This window comes from Pyxicephalus adspersus, chromosome 2 (assembly GCF_032062135.1).
Source record: "Pyxicephalus adspersus chromosome 2, UCB_Pads_2.0, whole genome shotgun sequence".
NCBI lineage: Eukaryota > Metazoa > Chordata > Amphibia > Anura > Pyxicephalidae > Pyxicephalus > Pyxicephalus adspersus.
In genome coordinates, this window is record NC_092859.1 from 131,661,635 (window position 1) to 131,680,280 (window position 18,646).

General features: G+C 37.9%; 1 protein-coding gene across 1 annotated transcript in view; it reads right to left on the bottom strand.

Moving 5' to 3' along the window:
• The window catches only part of ATP8B4 (ATPase phospholipid transporting 8B4 (putative)), a 144,417-nt gene that overhangs the window by 98,512 nt on the left and 27,259 nt on the right, over positions 1-18,646 (bottom strand). Inside the window, exon 4 of the mRNA XM_072399101.1 lies at positions 16,470-16,528. Within this exon, the coding sequence (XP_072255202.1) occupies positions 16,470-16,528 (59 nt within the window). The remainder of the gene's footprint in view (positions 1-16,469; positions 16,529-18,646) is intronic.

An 18,646-nucleotide genomic window follows, 5' to 3' on the forward strand; every position in this document is an offset into this window, starting at 1 on the left:
AACATCGTATGTTACCAGTATAGTGGGGGGCAAGCACCCAGTCTGTTATGGTACCAGTATGTACCGTACTGTAGTTTTTTTCACGATATTGCCCGTATACCGTATGCAGAGACTTTCTGTGATTTAGCAATAACATTTACGGTACTGTCCCACAGTGTAAAAACACTTTCCAGCCTCTCACAAGGCTAAAAGCTGTCAGCAAAGTTCAGTGTTACCACTACAATGTGTAAATACCCATAAACCATGCAGAGACTTTCTATGCTTTCTTTGCATGGTTTATGGGTATCTACGGTACACATTGTAGTGAGAGAAGAGGCTGGAGAGTGTTTTACACTTTGGGACATTATGGTAAATGTTATTGCTAAATAGCAGAAAGTCTCCGCATACGATATACCGGTATGAAGATTGTACATTTGGAAAGTTACCGGTATAGTATGATGGGAGAACAGTGGCGCTGTGTGACGTATCGGTGTGACGTCCAAGCAGGGCATCCAGCGGATGTTTACTGGTGGGCTGAGATCTACTGTACGCCTACCCAGTAATCAATCACGGCATCCAACGGAGGGCGGAGTTTAACTGGGCACAGAGGAATGATCGGGCACGGAGTCTGCAGCCGGCAAGGAGTGAGGGTTGCGGTATGCTCACCGCAGTGGAGCATTTACCGTACACCGCACCTGGGCTGACATGGAGGCGCGGAGCGGGGCAGACACTCTGGGCACAGAGGAATGGACAGTGGCTGCAGCAAGAGAGACCACACAGAGCCGGGCAAGTACGAAACTTTTTTTTTTTTACAGCATATCTGTAGGCTGTATTTGGACCATAAGACGCAGGGACTTTTTTCCCCCACTTCTGGGGGAAAAAAAATGCCTCTTATGGTCCGAAAAATACGGTACTTCCTGAGGGAGCCGATTCCACATTTTCACAGACCTTACAGTGAAGAATCCCTTCCTTATCCGCAGCTTAAACTTCTTTTCCTCCAGACGCAAAGAGTGCCCTCTTGTTATTTGTAATGATCTCAAAGTGAATAATTGGGAAGAGAGTTCTTTATATGGACTGTTAATATATTTATACAGGGTGATCATCATATCCCCCCTTATACGTCCCTTCTCAAGGGAGAATAGATTCAGTTCAGCCAATCTCTCCTCATAGCTTTGTACCATTACGTTTAGGTTTACAAAACTTTTGATGTGTTAGGGCATCACTAAACAAACAATAGGATTTGTATTTATTCTGCAAGGAACTGCATGGCTAGTGGAATCAGAATGTAAGTTCAGCTTCAGATTCATGCTGGGATCCCTGAACTTGGCACATAATAATGCAACACCATCCATGTGGAACTAGAGAAGAGATGTGTTTCCCTCATCAATGCCATGATTTACAACCTCAGTACAGGTTGTGTGTGCTTTTTTTCCTCTCTAATATTACTCTTTAGCAGCAGTGTTGTACCGCTTACCCCCCCTTCCCCTGAAAGTCATAAGAATCATTCTGCAGCTTTCTGAAGATATAGATAACATTTGACAATATCTACACATCTGAACTACCTGTAATGTCTGAAAGAATATGAGTCAATCATGTGTGAATTAATCTTCAAAAAGAAAATAAAAAAATGCAACTATGTACAGGTATGACACAACTTTTCCCTGTATTTCAGAACTGTGAAAAAAGAACTGGAGTTCTCATATTGCAACAACTCTCTTCCCTATTTTATGTAAGCCATGCTGTCAATCAGCGGTAGTGGAAGAACAGTTCAGCCTAACAATGTCATTTGCTAAGATTATTGTGAAGAGTTAGCCAACTGTTGCAACTGACGCTGATGCAATTGTCTGAGAACATACAATCTCCTGCCTCTATAAACTTTGTCATTTATTGAAAATGATAAAGCATGGATGTAACAGTCAATTACCAGCTGGTAGTCTTACACTCCCCCCCCCCCCCCATTCTACCCGAAACTTTATGTTTTATTATTTCAGAACATGGACATTGTTGTTATTTTGTTTCTTTCAATGACTAAGGCTACGTATACAAGTTAGATAAGCCTTGCCCGATTATCACTTCAGGGCTGGTATCAGACAGAAATCTAACCAGTGTACAGCGGCTGTCCGACGTCGTTCGTGGATCCATCATGGCGGATCCATGAACAACAAATAACCTCATGCAAGTGAATAGGTAAGAGCACAGCTGGGTGCCGCTTGCTCGTTCTCCCTTTCCCCTCTCTATAGATCAGAACATCACTGTACGTACAGCACTCGTTCATTCATCTTTCAGTCTTTTGTCATTGGAAAGTATTGTGAAACGTATAACATATGTACGTAGCCTAAGACATATTGCTTCTTCCGGTTAGAGTAAACCCAGAAAAAATTGTTTTTTTTTATAACGAAGCAAAAACACAAAAGGACTGACTGCATTAGTATATATCTTCTGCAAGTCAGGATTTAGTGAATGCAGAATTGACAGCACCTACAATAAAATCTGTGTGTTCTACACAGGCTTTCCATGTCTGGACACTGCAATTCATTCCTCCTTGGAATACAGGTTGTATGTGTATTGTTTTTACTGGCTCGGCTAGGAAAACCCGCAGCCTCCTGGGGTACTTGAGTCACATATTCCAGGGGGCTGTGGACTGTTCCTTCTGTGTATGCCCAAAACCAGGGTCTGATTTACATTTCAATGACGACACATTACTCGATATGGTGCCTGAGAGGTGTGAGTTCGGGTGATGAGAAGAAAATGAAGATGGCTGTGCTCGCCATTCCGTCCAGTGACAGAAAAACAGAGAAATCTTAAACACAAAAAAATGTTTTCTGGGAAAATTGATTTTACTAAGGAAATGTATGTTAATGGCTGTGCTTAGATGCCACATGTAGTCCTAATTTACAGTGTGGTGGTTTCTGAAAACTGCTTTTTAACTAATATATAAAAATATTTAAAATTGTAAAGATGAATAAAATATAAGATAGATCATTCCATGTGCATTACAAAACAACCAGTCACATCACTTTGGGCTTGTTCACACTGGCTGCTACCCGCTACCATAAAACCATGTAGTTACCACCAACCACCCATCACAGTACTCAGCAGGTGGTCGTACTTAAGCTGCTGTAAGCTGCATGGGTAAGCACAACCAGAAGCTTTTCCCTTTAGATGCACAGAAACCTTGGCTATGGTCAAAAAATATTTACATGTTCCTAACAAGCAGCAAAAGAGCTTCACAACAGGCTATCTATGGCCTTTGTGGGGTTGGGGTGAGGGGCCCAGAAAAGTATCACTCCTGGATGTGTCCTCAGGGAATTGCTTTTCTATAATGGAGTTGTATACAGCAGCTGGGACAGCAAGAAATCTAAGTACAGTAAATCCCTTACTTTTCAATATTGTAATAACAAATGCCAAGTTTCCAAAGAGAAAAAAAACACATTACTTTTTTGGGTGCCTTAAAGATACAAAAACTGCTCGTGAATGCATTAGGTTTTCCTGCTCAAAAACGCTTACCATTGAACTGAAGAGATCCATTCATTATCCTTCATTTTACAGGCAGCCGTAGGCAGAAGTATTTCCATAAGGATTTCTGTACACTCAGCAGTTAGTCACCTCTGCCGCTAACAAAGACTTAAATAGGAAATGCTTAAAAATTCCTAAAAATAAAGCTTGTACGGACGTTTTAAGATTATTTTTAATGCCTTGTTTTTTTAATTTACTTGCCTATAAAGAAAGCCAGCACAGACAGATGCAAATGTCTGCAAAACCAGGTGTTTTGGCCTCAAAATGATCCTGGACACTTGGCTGTGTATTGGAGGAATCCAGGAGCGGTAACCCCATGTTTTTTCACCGCAGGTCTGAACAATCCCGAATATGATGATGTCTGCACTGTACCAAGTAAGGCTAGGTACACACGTGCAATAATTATTGTTTGAAAACCAATGATCAACGATTATTCTCGAATATTTTGAACAATCGTATTGTGCACAATTCTGTACATGCTGTAACAATACGATCGTTCAAATATAATACATCAATAATAGACACACACTAGATACGATCATTGAAACAATGTAGGAAGTGACATGTACAGGAGAAAGTGTATCACTGAACAACCATACACACAATAGATTACGAACGATTGTCGCCCAATCAGATCTGCCTGAACGGTTGTATATTTCCAGTGAGATTCCACGCTCGTCAGCATCGTTGACTAGTCATTGTGCACTTTTTTTCTTAACAATTGTCGAACGATCTGACGCGGATCGTTTGTTTCCAATGACAAATATTGCATGTGTGTACGCAGCCTAAGTGTAAAGACCTGCAATCCAGATTAAACTTGTTTAACAGATGTGTGGTTTATCTATTTGCACCATATTCACAGCAAACAGAAGGACTGAAATGTAGCAGACGGCAACTTTGCCACCACAGATCTATAACTTTATGGAGCCGATGTTTTATAATCCAAGCAGGATGTCAAAAACTAAAAAAAGGTATTCACAGTTACAGGCCTTGAAAGGCTGCACAACAATTCCCACATAGAATGTTGCAGAACGTTGTGGTTTTCTTCAAAAGGAGTTCTGTACTGAGAAAAAAGGGGGGATAACTTTGAAGGATTTGGTATTTAAAAACGCCAGTCTTTGTAAGCTTAATACTAATCTTGGATTTTTTACCTAGCGACTCAAGGAACCGAGTCACTTTAGAATTTTCAGATATTACGGACTACATTGCTTGTTCTCTATGCACAGGTTTTCTTATGGGAAGCTACCAATGATGCTGGGATACATCTTTTTACTTTAGTCAATATTGATGTGACATAAAAGTAATGGGAAAGATGACAAGGAAGAAGACTTATTTTACGTCACCATACAGGGCACCAATTAACATACAACAAGGAGATCCTATATTCATATCATGAAGTCTCAGGAGAGCAGCATTAGCATCGCAGAGACCTGGCTGGCTGGCTGGTTGTTTAGCGTTAAGGACAACTGAAAGATATAGGACTTGTAAGACAGTCTAACCAAATACCACATCCAGTTACAATGTGATGTACAAGTCTCTAAAAGCATACAAAAATCTCCCTTTACCTTCCCTGACAGAACCAATTCTTCCTTAATTTTGTGTGTCACTCTCCCCCTCCGAGGAACTGCGAGTCAGAGAGGGAAGGTTTCAGCAAAGAAGGCTTTGTTGTCAATCAAGAAAGCAGTAGCTGGGACTGGATGTGGTCAGACACTAAATGACAAGCTTTAGGTTTGTGAATTAACAGGGATAATGTAGATAGCCATACCTCCTGCAATCAGATTTCCTCCACTGTAATGGCTCTGAATTCTGGAGCAGTGCAGCATTGTTGTCACACCGTCACAGGTGTATTGGGTGAACTTCACTAGCATGATCAACAGGTATTTGTGGAACTTATAATTATACTACTTATAATTAGTGCTGAGCATTTTTTTTATTGAAGGTTAGAGTTTAAATTTTACCCATCTAAAGCTCTATTTTTTTCCTATGGTAAACAGAAAAAAGATAACATGGACTTTTCCAATCACAACATGAAAGGAAGCATTATTAGAAAGTGCAGTGTATCATATTGACTTAATGCACCAGCTGCACATGACATTTATTAAAAGGTTTATTATCATATCTGGATGTTGATCATTCCATGGAGTCAGATGATGAAACTTTACAATACAGCATTTCAAGAACTCTCCTATGAAACATGTCTGCCTGTCAGCCAGCAGAAAAACCATTTAAAGAAAAACATGATCACAATTTAGTTTCAGAAGATACTTTGCTGTAAAACACAAGTTCCCAGTTTCTGTGTCAGCCAAGTAATCTGGAAATTATTAGTAACATTGTGTTAAAAGTCCTTAATTTATTAAAGGCTTAAACCTACAGCACCTAATCAGAATCCTGTGTTAGTGTGATATTGAAAAGAGGGAATTCTGGTTGTTTGCGATGTGCAACTACATGTAAGCACCATTTGCTGAATAAGGCGACTTGAAACTGTATTTATTATTTTATGGTAGAGATTTGCATTCAGGACTGTAGTATACAAGGCTCAATGATGAATAACAGTAAAATAAATGTGCAGTCCAGGGTCTAGCAACTTTTTCCCCTTTCCAACACAATTTTATTGAACATAAAAGCCTGTTTCCTGGAGTCTCTCGTTGCTAGTACTGATTTAGACAGCATAAAAATGAGACATATTTAGCAACAGCAGAATATGAAGCAATGATAAGGCACTAAAATAGTCAGTAATACTGTACACAGTAAATTACCAGGGAAAGATAAAGAATCCTTTGTTGGGTATAGGACTCCATGTCTCGGAAGATCTCAGTAGGTCTCGGTAGGTCAGAAATGGTGGTGGGAACGGTATAATTCACATGCCAAAAATAACAAAGTTGGTTTAGAAAATATTTATAGAGCCTGCTCCTACTATTTTTTAAATTGCACATGCGTATCCATGCATTTGGAAAGGCAGACCAACCCACCGAGTTCATAGAAATATAGTACATTCTGTGCTTCAGACAGCACAGCAACTCGTCACGTGCTGCTCAGGTGCACTTGAAGTGCCATTAACAATGAATGGAAACCCAGAGAATGTGTTGATCCATGTGTTAAAGCATGTTTTTCACAATGAACAAGTGTGAAGAAGCCTCATAGTTATTTCAGACATTAAAGTTATTTAAGGCAAGAACTACCAGTTTATGATCAATAAACTTGCCCACCACTTCCCACCGCTACATCTCCCCTCCTATTGTGTGTTACTCCCCCCACCTCCTAGATTGTAAACTCTTTGAGGCAGGGCCCTTTACACCTCCTGTGGCACTGTCTGTATCTGTCTGTCATTTGTAAGCCCTATTTATTGTACAGCGCTGCTTAATATGTTAGCACTATATACATCCTGTTTATTAATAATATTAATAATAATAGGGAACAAGGTTTTATTGCACACTGACCAAGAGGCAAAGTAATAACCTGTTTTCTATACACCAAAGTGAAGTATTTTTATTATGGCAAACTTTTCAGAGAATGGGCTACGCTTGTAATCCATGCATACTGTGCCTAATTAATACATTTAAAAACATTCCCCTTCTGACTGATTCCTTTACTGCTGTAAAAATCTCAAACCACTGAAATTGAAACATAATGTTATATATTACCATGGTGTACAATGAACAGTGAGTAGTAAATCATGTTTATCAATCATTCAAATTTCTACACAGTCCTTACACAAGCTTGCATTCTTCTTGTTATAATGGGTTACATAACCCCAGATTGATTATTTGATAAAAAATTAGGAAAGTATGTATGCTGCCCACAGCAATGGGGTTTCAGCAACCATTCCTATGGGGTAAGAATAGTCCACCATTTTACTTTCATGTTGCGTTCACAAATTCTAGTCAATTGTAACCACTAAATACGACAAAGTAAATAACAGATTTCTTCATATTAGGCCTATTCAGATCACATGCAGTTAGTTGCATAAGAAGTTCTAATTATAACTTGAGATGAATCTCAATTTGGCCAATATCTGCCTGTCAGTGTTTAACTATCCCCAGGATATGAATTATTCTGCATGGTAATCCTTGTTCTTGAAATAGACAATGACAGTGCTACACTAAACTGTGACTTCCAGGCTTGAAAACCTAGATGAAGCACTGATAAAAATGTGTAATTATTGAACCAAATAGAAAAAAAGCATATAATTTTGGGAGTTTTTTTAAAGGCCAGTTCATTAACAAAATAAAAAATATTTTAAAACCTTTATTTTAATTTGAAGTAAGTATACCACAATTTTCAATAAGTAAAAACATACAAAGTTGGCATGATCTCCTATGTAGACACCAAAAAGTGCATTACAACTTGTCAACGTGTTTTCGTTTTTCCAAAGTTGTAATGCACTTTTTGGTGTCTACATAGGAGATCATGCCAACTTTGTATGTTTTTACTTATTGAAAATTGTGATATACTTACTTCATATTGAAATAAAGGTTTTTAAAACAATTGTTTTATTATTTTTCTGTTAATGAACTGGCCTTAAAAGTCCCAAAAATATATGCTTTTTTTCTATTTGGTTCTAAAATAGGGATGTGGCTTTTTTATCTCCCATATTGATATAACTGTGTAATTAATTAATCAATAAGTTCATTTTAATAAAGAGAAGACACAACAATTGTACACAGTTTTAAAAACAAAAGAAGCTTATTTTATTCTTTATGGTTTGAAAGATCACTGGCTGGTTATACAAAACCTGAAACATTTTTTACATGTTTCAGACTGTATGTGTGGGTTTTATTTACTAAAAGTATTTGTAAGGAGTGGGAAAAAGATAAACCAGTTAGATTTCCCTGTTGTCTGTGTACAAACTAAATAAATCTGGGTCTCTAACTGCCCTGATGACCATGCTCACCAAGACCAAGTAATAAAAAATAATAAACAATGAGTAAAATATATTGTTACTAGAGCAAAAACTGAAGAAGAAAATGTGCCATCTGGGACATCTGTTCCTATCACACATCTCTAAGCTTGATTTTCTGTAACTGTGACAGTTGATAATGAGATATAAAACAACATCCATGGCTTGCAGTGTATTAGCAATGTTTGTTCACTCAGCCATGTCTGCAAACCTAAAAAAAAAAAAAAGAATCAGTTTTATTTTTTAAACTTTAAGCTAGGTTCCGACCTACCTCGGGATCAATGGATACTGTGCATCACCAAACGGCGGGCACATTCCCAGATGCTTGGTCATCACAGCACGGGTATTTAAATACCCAACAGTAGGCGGCGGTAAACTTCTCCCTGCCACCCTATTCATTCTTTTCATGGCTGCAATAGGTAGAAGCTACTTGTATCACCTCTCCCCTAAAGGCTTCTGTTCACTGGCAGGAGCCTGAGTTTGCCAGTCTGAATATAGACTTAAAATACAACTAAAACTAAAAAATCATTTTTTTAATGATGCCTGCATGCATCTGTTAGGAACATGCTTTAAATATTTTTCTACCCATCAAAAGATAGTCAAGAATGAGTGGCATATGGCAAGCATAAGAAACATTTGCAAAGTGCCCACTATAGATTCCAGTGGAGGTTTATAATTATTTTTTATTATTAATATTAATATTACATAGTATTTATCTAGTGCAATCATATTACGAAGCGCTGTACAAAGTCTATAGTCATGTCACTAACCGTCTCTCAAAGGGTCTCACAATCTAATGTCCCTACCATTGTCGTAACTTTTTCAATATGTCCTGTTGCCCTAGTCTTTATCTCCAAAAGGATACTTTTAATATTATGGAACTTCAAGTACTTTCACTACTGCAGTGACAAAGGATTACTGTTTTAACATTGAGCAGACGAGTGTAGCTAGAATGAATAACGTGTGGTTTCCAAGCAACTCTACAAAACATAAAGTGCTCTTTATGTATGTCAGTACTAGTTGTCCTCTTTAATTATGTTTTTCATTGCAAATATAAAGAGCCTCCATCAAAATACCACTGTGAATAAATATTATCAACATCTGCTGGTACATATTGCATTATACAATTATATAATCTTCTAACTGTAGAGCCCAATAATTTATTCTAAGCACATGCATAGAAAAGGAGAGAGTTTAGCCAAAAATTTTAATATAAGTAAGGAACACCGATATATGGCCCTTATTTATTGTACAATAATAATAATGAAACAGCATTTTCATTAGCACTAAATGTATTCTTCGTTTAACCATTCACAATGTTGAAACACTGACGTCAGTGTGTTTGTACTTTGACCTTTCCATTTTTATTATATACCCTACTTATTATTATTATTATTATTATTACTAAACAGTATTTATATAGCACCAACAAATTAATTATGCAGCGCTGTACATTAAATAGGGGTTGCAAATGACAGACACATACGGACAGTGACAGGAGGAAGGGAGGACCCTGCCCAGAAGAGTTTATTTTATGCCCAGTGACATCATTATTGAGGTTTTGATCTTGCAATGAACGCAAATCATAACTGGCACAAGGTGGAAATTGTATGACTTATATAGCTGTCTGAAAATATCACATCACCCTTTCCCAGAACTTCTATCCCAATTTCCAAGCCCTAATACAAGAAAAGAGTTATGCAAATAATAAAATACCTTAGGCTACGTTCAGATTGGAAATGAGGTTGTGGTGCAGGTACTACTTCTCCATGCCATTGAGCTGCTACCTAGGGTAAAGATGCAACATATATTCCATATAGAAAGAATGGGGATAGTATAGTACTGCTCATTGCAGTCCGCAGATGCTGTTTATTTAAGAACCAGTGCTGCAGTGCAAGTAACCCAGTGGGTGGTTCCAGGAGCTGTGCACAATCACTTGATCCTGCTGCAGGTCCAGTATTCTCTCCAGAAAATTTTTAAAGCTAGGTGGTAAAATGCTGTGGGTAGGTGGTGGCTCCTGTGCTGTGACTTAGCTTTTGAGTAATCACCTAAAAACAGCCAGGTGGTTACTGAAAAATGCCAGGTAGTGCGCTCGGCTAAAGGGGGCTGGGGAGAACACTGAGGTCTGAACCTTGCCTAAATAGGTGGATATCAGTCTGGAGAAAAGGCATTCCTTGGCAGTCTGCATTCACCTGCAGATAGTCCTAGGTAATGTCCATATGTGATGCTTACAGTCCATGAGGATGATAAAGGATGTCCATCAGCCAGGAAAAAAGGCAGGCTTCATCTGACTGCGTACATCGACCTCTCTTTCATTCCAGGCCTCACAAGGGGAAAAATTCTTCTGCATTGGCCCGGGTAACGACCTTTTCTGGAGGTCCACATGTGTCTGGTAAGTCCATTTGAGCACTCGTCGGGCCCGCACAGCAGGGGTCACTCCCAGACAACTCAAAATTTTGTGTCAGTTTTTAGCTTCACATAACGCTTAGCTTCCTCCACTGCAGCCCAAGAGACCTCGGCCAATTGTGTCACCAACAACCAGTTGGTCTCCTGCTGTGCTTTATCACTCTCTCTTTGTACTTCATAACTCTCTCTTAGTGCTTTATCTTATCTGCTGCAATCTTCGGTGCTTAATCCGCTCGGATCCTCCACCAAATGTGGTAGATCACTGGGGGTTGCTCACGGTAATAGGATGCTCACAGGGCAGATCAGAGGCAGCAGACTCCAAAAGACCAAAATAACAGCAGTTTTTAAATGTTTAGGCAAGTGTTACAGCACACTCCAAAGCTTCACAACAAAACAATAAACAGCAGCCGGCTGGGCATCTGGCTACCTCACTTAGGTGCCCTCTCTTCCTAACACATACACTATATCAGTACTGTTAACTCACAACTTTGTAGTACTGTTTGGCCGCTGGCTTTCCTGGAACCCTCTGTCTCTCTCTCAGCCTGGAACACCCTGGCTCCCTCTTCAGCCTGGAACACCCTGGCTCCCTCTTCAGCCTGGAACACCCTGGCTCCCTCTTCAGCCTGGAACCCTCTGGCTTTCTCTCAGCCGGCAATCCACTCTGGCTCTCTCTTCAGCCTCTTGCTGATCACTTCCCTCAGCCTCTTGCTGATCTTTTCCCTCCTTAAATGCACCTGAGTGCAGGTGCACATATCCCAGACAGGATTGGGTTGGGCCAAGGAATCCATCCTTTCACTCCCTTGGCCAGCTCCGGGGCTCTAAAGAACCTGGTTTTTCTTACTAAAAACCTATACAAACAACCACTATCTTTTCCCTGGAGCCATTAATAACACACATCTGTCACAGTATGTATTAAATCTATATAATACTATTATTGCCATCTATTGGCACAATACACAATGTAAAAAAGTTCCTAATTTAAATATAAAATATAGAAATATTTGTGCATCATGTGCAACATTCTAGCTCTGAACAGTGATGTTTACACTAAAGAATTAAACATGTAAATAAAGTTGGTCTATTGAAAAGCATATATTTCATCTGCTTCTTATTTTGTTTCCCAATTTTCATCATCCAAGAATCACTGAAAGAGACTAGAAATACAATGAAATCAGCTATATGGATTTTATTTGCTGTGCCAAAACCAGAAAGTTAAAAAGTACAAAGTAGCTGACTTGTACCTTCCCATGAGAACTCATATTCTGGTTAAGTGGCTGATCGAACAGACTAATGAGTCTTCTTTAAAATCGCAAAACAGCAGTATGAAAAGACTAAAATTAAATGGAAGCTGATCTGAAAATGAATTATTAATGTGCCACATGCAATGAAAGAATAAGTATAATGTAAGCTGTATGATCTGATTATACAAGAGGCTCTATTGGTGCAATGGAGTTTTAGACACGCTGATATTTATTATCACGTTAGCCAGTTTTCTATAAAGGCTAAAAAGGAGATTTTTGACTTTCGAGGCTTTCTATCTGGCTGCACAAACACAAAGAGGAGGTGTGCCAGGTATCAAATATCTATCCTGAGGGGATGGTGAGCAGCCAGGGATTTCTGCTGCATCCAATTACTGTCACTATCTGCTGGAAAGAAAATGATTAGGTAAGAGAAATACAAAAGGGAAGCCCACATCTTAACCTCTATGGTTCTGGGAAGCTTAGTCAGCACAGGAGAGGTTGTACAACAACACTGCACCAATGCTGCATCAGTAGGCATTCACAAAATGATTTCATGATGACTGCACTTGAATGTCAAGTGCAGTAATAGTATTGTATTATATAATATTACATTTCACATTGTTATAGAAATAGATACAACCTAATAGATATACAATACAAAATATGACATACACTAATACCAGTAATAGCTTTTAGGACCATACTACATTAGTTTTATAAAGACCAACCACTAATAATATTACCTCTTAGATTGTAAGCTCTTTTGGGCAGAGTCCTTTCCTCCTCCTGTGTCACTGGGCCTGATTTTTTTTAATATTAAAGCTCTCCAAGGCTGGAGAGGATACACCTTTATCAGTGAAGCTGGGTAATCCAGCAAACCTGGAATGGATTTGGTCCAGGATTCAAAACATTTGCTGGCAAAAGATTCGAGGAAATCCATTCCAGGTTTGTTGGATCACCCAGCTCTACTGATGAACGTGTAACCTCTCCAGCCTTGGGGTGCTTTCATGAATCAGGCTTATTGTGTCTGTCCCCTATTTAATATAAAGCGCTACATAATATGTTGACTTTAAATAAATACAGTTTAATAATAATTATTATTATTACTAAAACTGAACCAAAAAGGCATTGAAGAATCATAAATTCTAGTGTTGCAATGCCACAATTTATTATTCATTTGTAAAAATGTACTAAAATACCAAATATATTCTAAAGAAAATTGACATTGCTATGGGGAGCCAGTCCAAAAGCATGAAATCGTTACCATTACACTTCATAACAGCAATATATTTGTCAAAGAAGGCTTTTATTTTGGCTTGGAACCAAACTCTCTTCTCCACAGTTGACATGGTTACTTCCCTTTTTTGACAGCTATTTTTTATAGAGTGGTGCTGGAGCTCAATGACTACACTTGTACTACTAAATTATTTCAGAAATGGTATAAGTTTATTACCATATGTTTATTGTTATTGATAATAGAACCCTTTTGGTACTCCACTTGGTATGCTAATAATATAACGATGGGAGTGGGATAACCAGCATACATTTTTATATCCAGCCTACTTTATGTTATATCATTGCTCTAAATTTTCCTATATATTTTGTTTTATGTGCTTTCTTTTAAACTGGTATTATCTTGCACTTCTTCTGTTGTTTTGATCATGTTCTTCGACTGAAATTCCCAATAAAAAGTTTATCCTTTTAGATACTGATTTAGTCAATAATTTATTGTCTACAATAATGTATACTCTGCCTGAACCTGCTCAATTCACTTACATTTTTTAGATATTCTCCTCGCTGGTAATGTGTCTGCTTAACTTTGTTAAAATAGAGTATTGTTAAAAGGAAAAAAAAGCAATTAAAAATAAAACATTTTGAGGTGGAAAGATGTAGAATCAGATGTAGAATCTATTCTTGTGAAACATTTATTATTAGCATGTCATATTTTAGTTCTATGTCCACCAACACAACCACACAACAAAGTGTTTAGGACTACAGCGATGGGTCCTGGATGGGAGATATATCTCCCCATTATACAAAGCATGGGCTCTTTAAATGTGTATGTTTGGGAAAGAGTCCAGAGGTAAACACAGCAACTATGCAAGGGGTTTATTTATTTTCAGGGCTCTGGACTCTGGAATGGGAAGGAAGGGACTGGGTGGACCTTCCCATTCTTACTCGGGGATACCCAGTGGTTTGGTTGTAGCAGACTGGAGGTAGAACAGGTTTGCTATCAGAGGGGAGTGAGTGGAATTGCAGCAGGTAGGCTTCTGTGGAAACAAGCTAGGAATCTGTGTTGCTGTTATATGAAAAACTGTTTATTCTGTTTTGGGTTTACTAGATTTATGGATGGTGGAATCCTCTTTAAGAACTGTACTAAAGAGGACTGTACTGGGGATTCAGTGGACTCTGCGCCCACCTTTTTAAGCTGAGTTTTGTTTTATATATGCTGATGGAAGCTATTTTGTTTTGGACGGTAGTAAAGAGACTTGTATAAACTTCTCTGTGCGCTTGCTGCATGGGCTTATTATACCCCTCCATACCACATACAATATCCACTGACCTACCTAATATCACCTCTACAGCACATTTTGGGTTTTATCAATTTGACTCAAAGCAAACTGAACATTTTGTTTAGATATTATAGACCACGAACATAGTTATAAGTGGAAATGCCATGCACCTAGCAGGTTACAATCTAAAAACATAAAAAAACTAACAACAATGTTATAGGAAAAAAGTCAAATGTATCATCCTGATCACAGAATTGACAGAAAGTATTGTCATAGTATAGTGTTTATGGTCTTATATTGTAATCACTTGGACTGTAACTGTTTAACTTACTTCCCACTAGCGCTTAGAAGTGATGTCTTCTTGCTACCATACCAAGTTTACAGTCATGAATATATTTATGTATATATATATTAACAGACACTATTTCAGATATTACTTCTAATGCGGTACATGAATGTAATTACAGTAACACTATTGCAAAAAATATCTCACTCTGATAACTAAATGCAGTTACCTTTTACTTGTGACCAGGAGTCATGGATGTGAAATTTAAAGTGTCTCTAGACATTGCTTATCTTGTCTGCATTTCTTTATCACTTATATATCTATCTATATATCTAATATGTACATTGACATCTTAGCTGGCTACTTGTTGGTAAGCAAGTTTATAATTGGGAACCACCCTGACTGGTTCCTGATCACTGTGTTTGACAGGGGTACGGTCAGTAACAGAGCTGTCATAGAATTAGTGGCATACAATAGACATGACCCAGTCCACCTGTGGATGCAGCACAATGTGGCATAGGGGATTTCAAAAGATAATTCCAAAAAAATATGATTACAAACTAAGATAGCTCCAGATAAGAGTGGCTGTATATGCCAAAGAAAAACAAAGATAGGCAGAAATATATCCCTAAGTGAATATGCTGTTTTTCCCTAGTTAGTCAACCTCATAGCATCTAAAGGTTTAGTTATCCATTAAAGTTAATAATGAAATACATTATTTAACTGATTTAAGTTATACTTAAATAGATCTTTTTACAATATATTCTTCTCATTAAAAGATGCAGATTGATTCAATATCTTTCCTTGGAGCTGGTGCTTATACTTAGCCTTAAATGGCTCCATTTTCTCTATTATCTCTTCAACATATACCTAATATAAAATTCATTCAGAAGGTAGTGATATTTCAAAACACTTATGTTAATGTTGAGAATTGACCTGAATAATAAACTCACAAAAGCTATTCAGTATAAAGTACATCAGTATCTAAACAGGGATAAGGTGCTGCTGGCAGAGACATACCAATACCTGCCCATTGTGACAGTGTATTTTATCCAAGCTTGGCCATTAGGGAGGGGACAGTTTTTATATACTATGAAATTGCCAAGAGTTTAAGGGGCCCATAGTTATGGGAACTATAGGACCACCTTGCAGGGATTTTTAGTGGGGAGAATAGTATCAAATAAATTCTGTGTCGGGTTCAAGGCAAGAATACAATCAATATGAAGTGTAATCAGTTTTCATTAAAGCAGAAAGTTGCACTTTTAAGAATCTATGATCAGACAGGGCATTGTTGCAGAAAGGGACAGGTGATGTTCCTTCTGCAATGATCCTTCCTGCCTGACTGATCTGTGCACACATTAACTAGCAGTGTAAAGACTTATCAAGAAAGAGCTTGTGTACAACATAGAAAACCAAGTCTGACCACTATCATTTTTCCTCGAAGCCATGATTAGTGATGTCTGCAGCACACCTACCCTTAGATCTGGCCTGCTACCATAATGGCACACATTACACATCGTCCTTCAGGTAAAGTAGTTTTAACAGTGACTATTTTATATAATATTTACATTGTCAATTCTTTTTACAAAATATATCAGGCAGACTTTTTATGATTAGTAAAAAATACTTACTGCATATTTAAACTTTTCATTGTATTCACAGTCGTTCGCTTTGACTCGACGTTCCTCCTCTAAAAAAAAGAAAAACTTTATTGGGAGTTCTCATTGAAGCTGAGAATACATATATCAGACACACTGCACACTAACAATAGTTCTGAGTTGATATTAAGACTGGAATGCATTGGCATTTCAACTTTTATGACCTTATGCCAAGATTTTGTACCTTGTGCACAATTGTAAGCCGCTTTCACAGTGTGGATCCAATGTCTTTTAACTAATGTGGATTAACACAGCCTGAAAAATTATAGCCGGACAACATTCTAAAATTACATAAAAAATCCTTTATTTGGGCCTTGTTTGGAAACTATGCAATAGGCATACAAATCAACCTCAATGTGTATACTCTGTATCAAGCCGCTAGCCGTCAGGAAGCATAGGAATTTGGAAAATATTCACATATGTATGCAGAAAGAAAGGTTAGCAGAAATAAGAAAATACTATGAAGCTGAAAAATAGTAAATGCATTTCCTTATTTATGATTGAAAGGGCAATCTGGCATTCTACACAATACTGCAAACTGAGCTCTGCACTGGACTCTGAACTGATTTTATTAGTTTTAATGTTTGTAACTGCAGACTATACAACAGAATTCTTATTATTAATAATATTACTACTAATAATAAACAGTATTTATATAGCACCAACATATTATGCAGCACTGTACATTAAATAAAGGCTGCAAATGACAGACAGTGACAAAGGAGGTGGAGAGCACCCTGCCCCAAAGAGCTTACAATCTAGGAGGTGGGGGATCACACAATAACAGGGGAGATATGGAATGGTGGGAAGTAGTGAGGGTTGAGGAGACAGAAGAAGACGGGTAGGCAGGTTTGAAAGGATGGGTTTTGAGTGCTCTTTTAAATGAGCAAAAAAATGGAGCAAAAAAAAGGAGCAAGCCGAATAGGACGAGGAGGACCAGAGAGTCATGGCAGCTCTAGAAAGTCTTGGAGCCGTCCATGTGACAAGGTTATGAGTGAGGAATTTCAGAGAAAGAACAATATTTGGGGGAAATCTGCAGTTTTAAAAGCTGGCTGAGATTGGTAATTGGAAAAGACAATCAACAACCTGACTGAATAGCATGAAATTTCGATGTAGCATATTTACAAAGATTCACCAAACATTCCCTGCATATTGTTTCAACCTGCAGAAGGTTTGTGAATAAATGTACACCAAGGTTTTCCTAAATTTAAATTTTACCCTCTTCTAGCAGGCATACAAGGCAAAAGCACTTTGGGACCTGACACATAAAGCTGCCCTAGTGATTACCAACTTGGTGGAAATTTTGTTTTTGTTTAGAACACACATGCCAGTGTTCTTCCTAGAATTTTTTTAATCTGAATGGCAGTCCCTGTAATATGACCTAACTATACAAAAACAGCCAGGTGGTTACTGTAAAGTGGTACTGTAAACATTTTTGTAATGGGACGCAACTCATTTAACAAACACAATTGCCTTTAAATATGGATATATTTAAACACAGGAGATTCATGTAATGTTCATTCTCGATCGCCTAGGCACTAGTTGCATTTAAAAAAAAAAAAAAATTGTCTACCTTTTAATGTAAAGTGAAAATTCAGAGTTTAGGTATGCTTTAATGTCAATATATTCTCTATTCAGTATATTTACATAACTAATCATAAAGAAGTCATTGAAAAACTCAGTTTGTATGATTTTCTTTTATGCTGATGATCAGGACAATCACGTTGAAGGCTCCAGCGGTAGTCTGCCATCATGTGTCTATCCCATCTGCCCTGATACCTTTCTTCCATCACCTTTACACCTTGATGGAACCTAACCCCTTGTTCCTCACTGAAATCGCCAAGGCTTTCTGGAAATTTTTGCAAATGGCTATGGAGATAGTGTATCTGTACCTTTTGTACCAGTTCTTCATAATTTTGTGCTTTATGGTTACCCAAGAAGTTCTTGACAACCATGACATAGCTATGCCAGGCAGGAGCTTCAGTATCAGTCATATAACTTGTGAAAGTTGAATCATTTATCAGTTTCCGAAACTGGGGTCCATCAAAAATGTATGCTTTTAATTTTTCAGTACTCAATCCGGGGAGAAATCTACAAATTTCGAAGCAATCACCGTCCTTGTTCAGAGCTGTAACAAATTGCTTCATTAA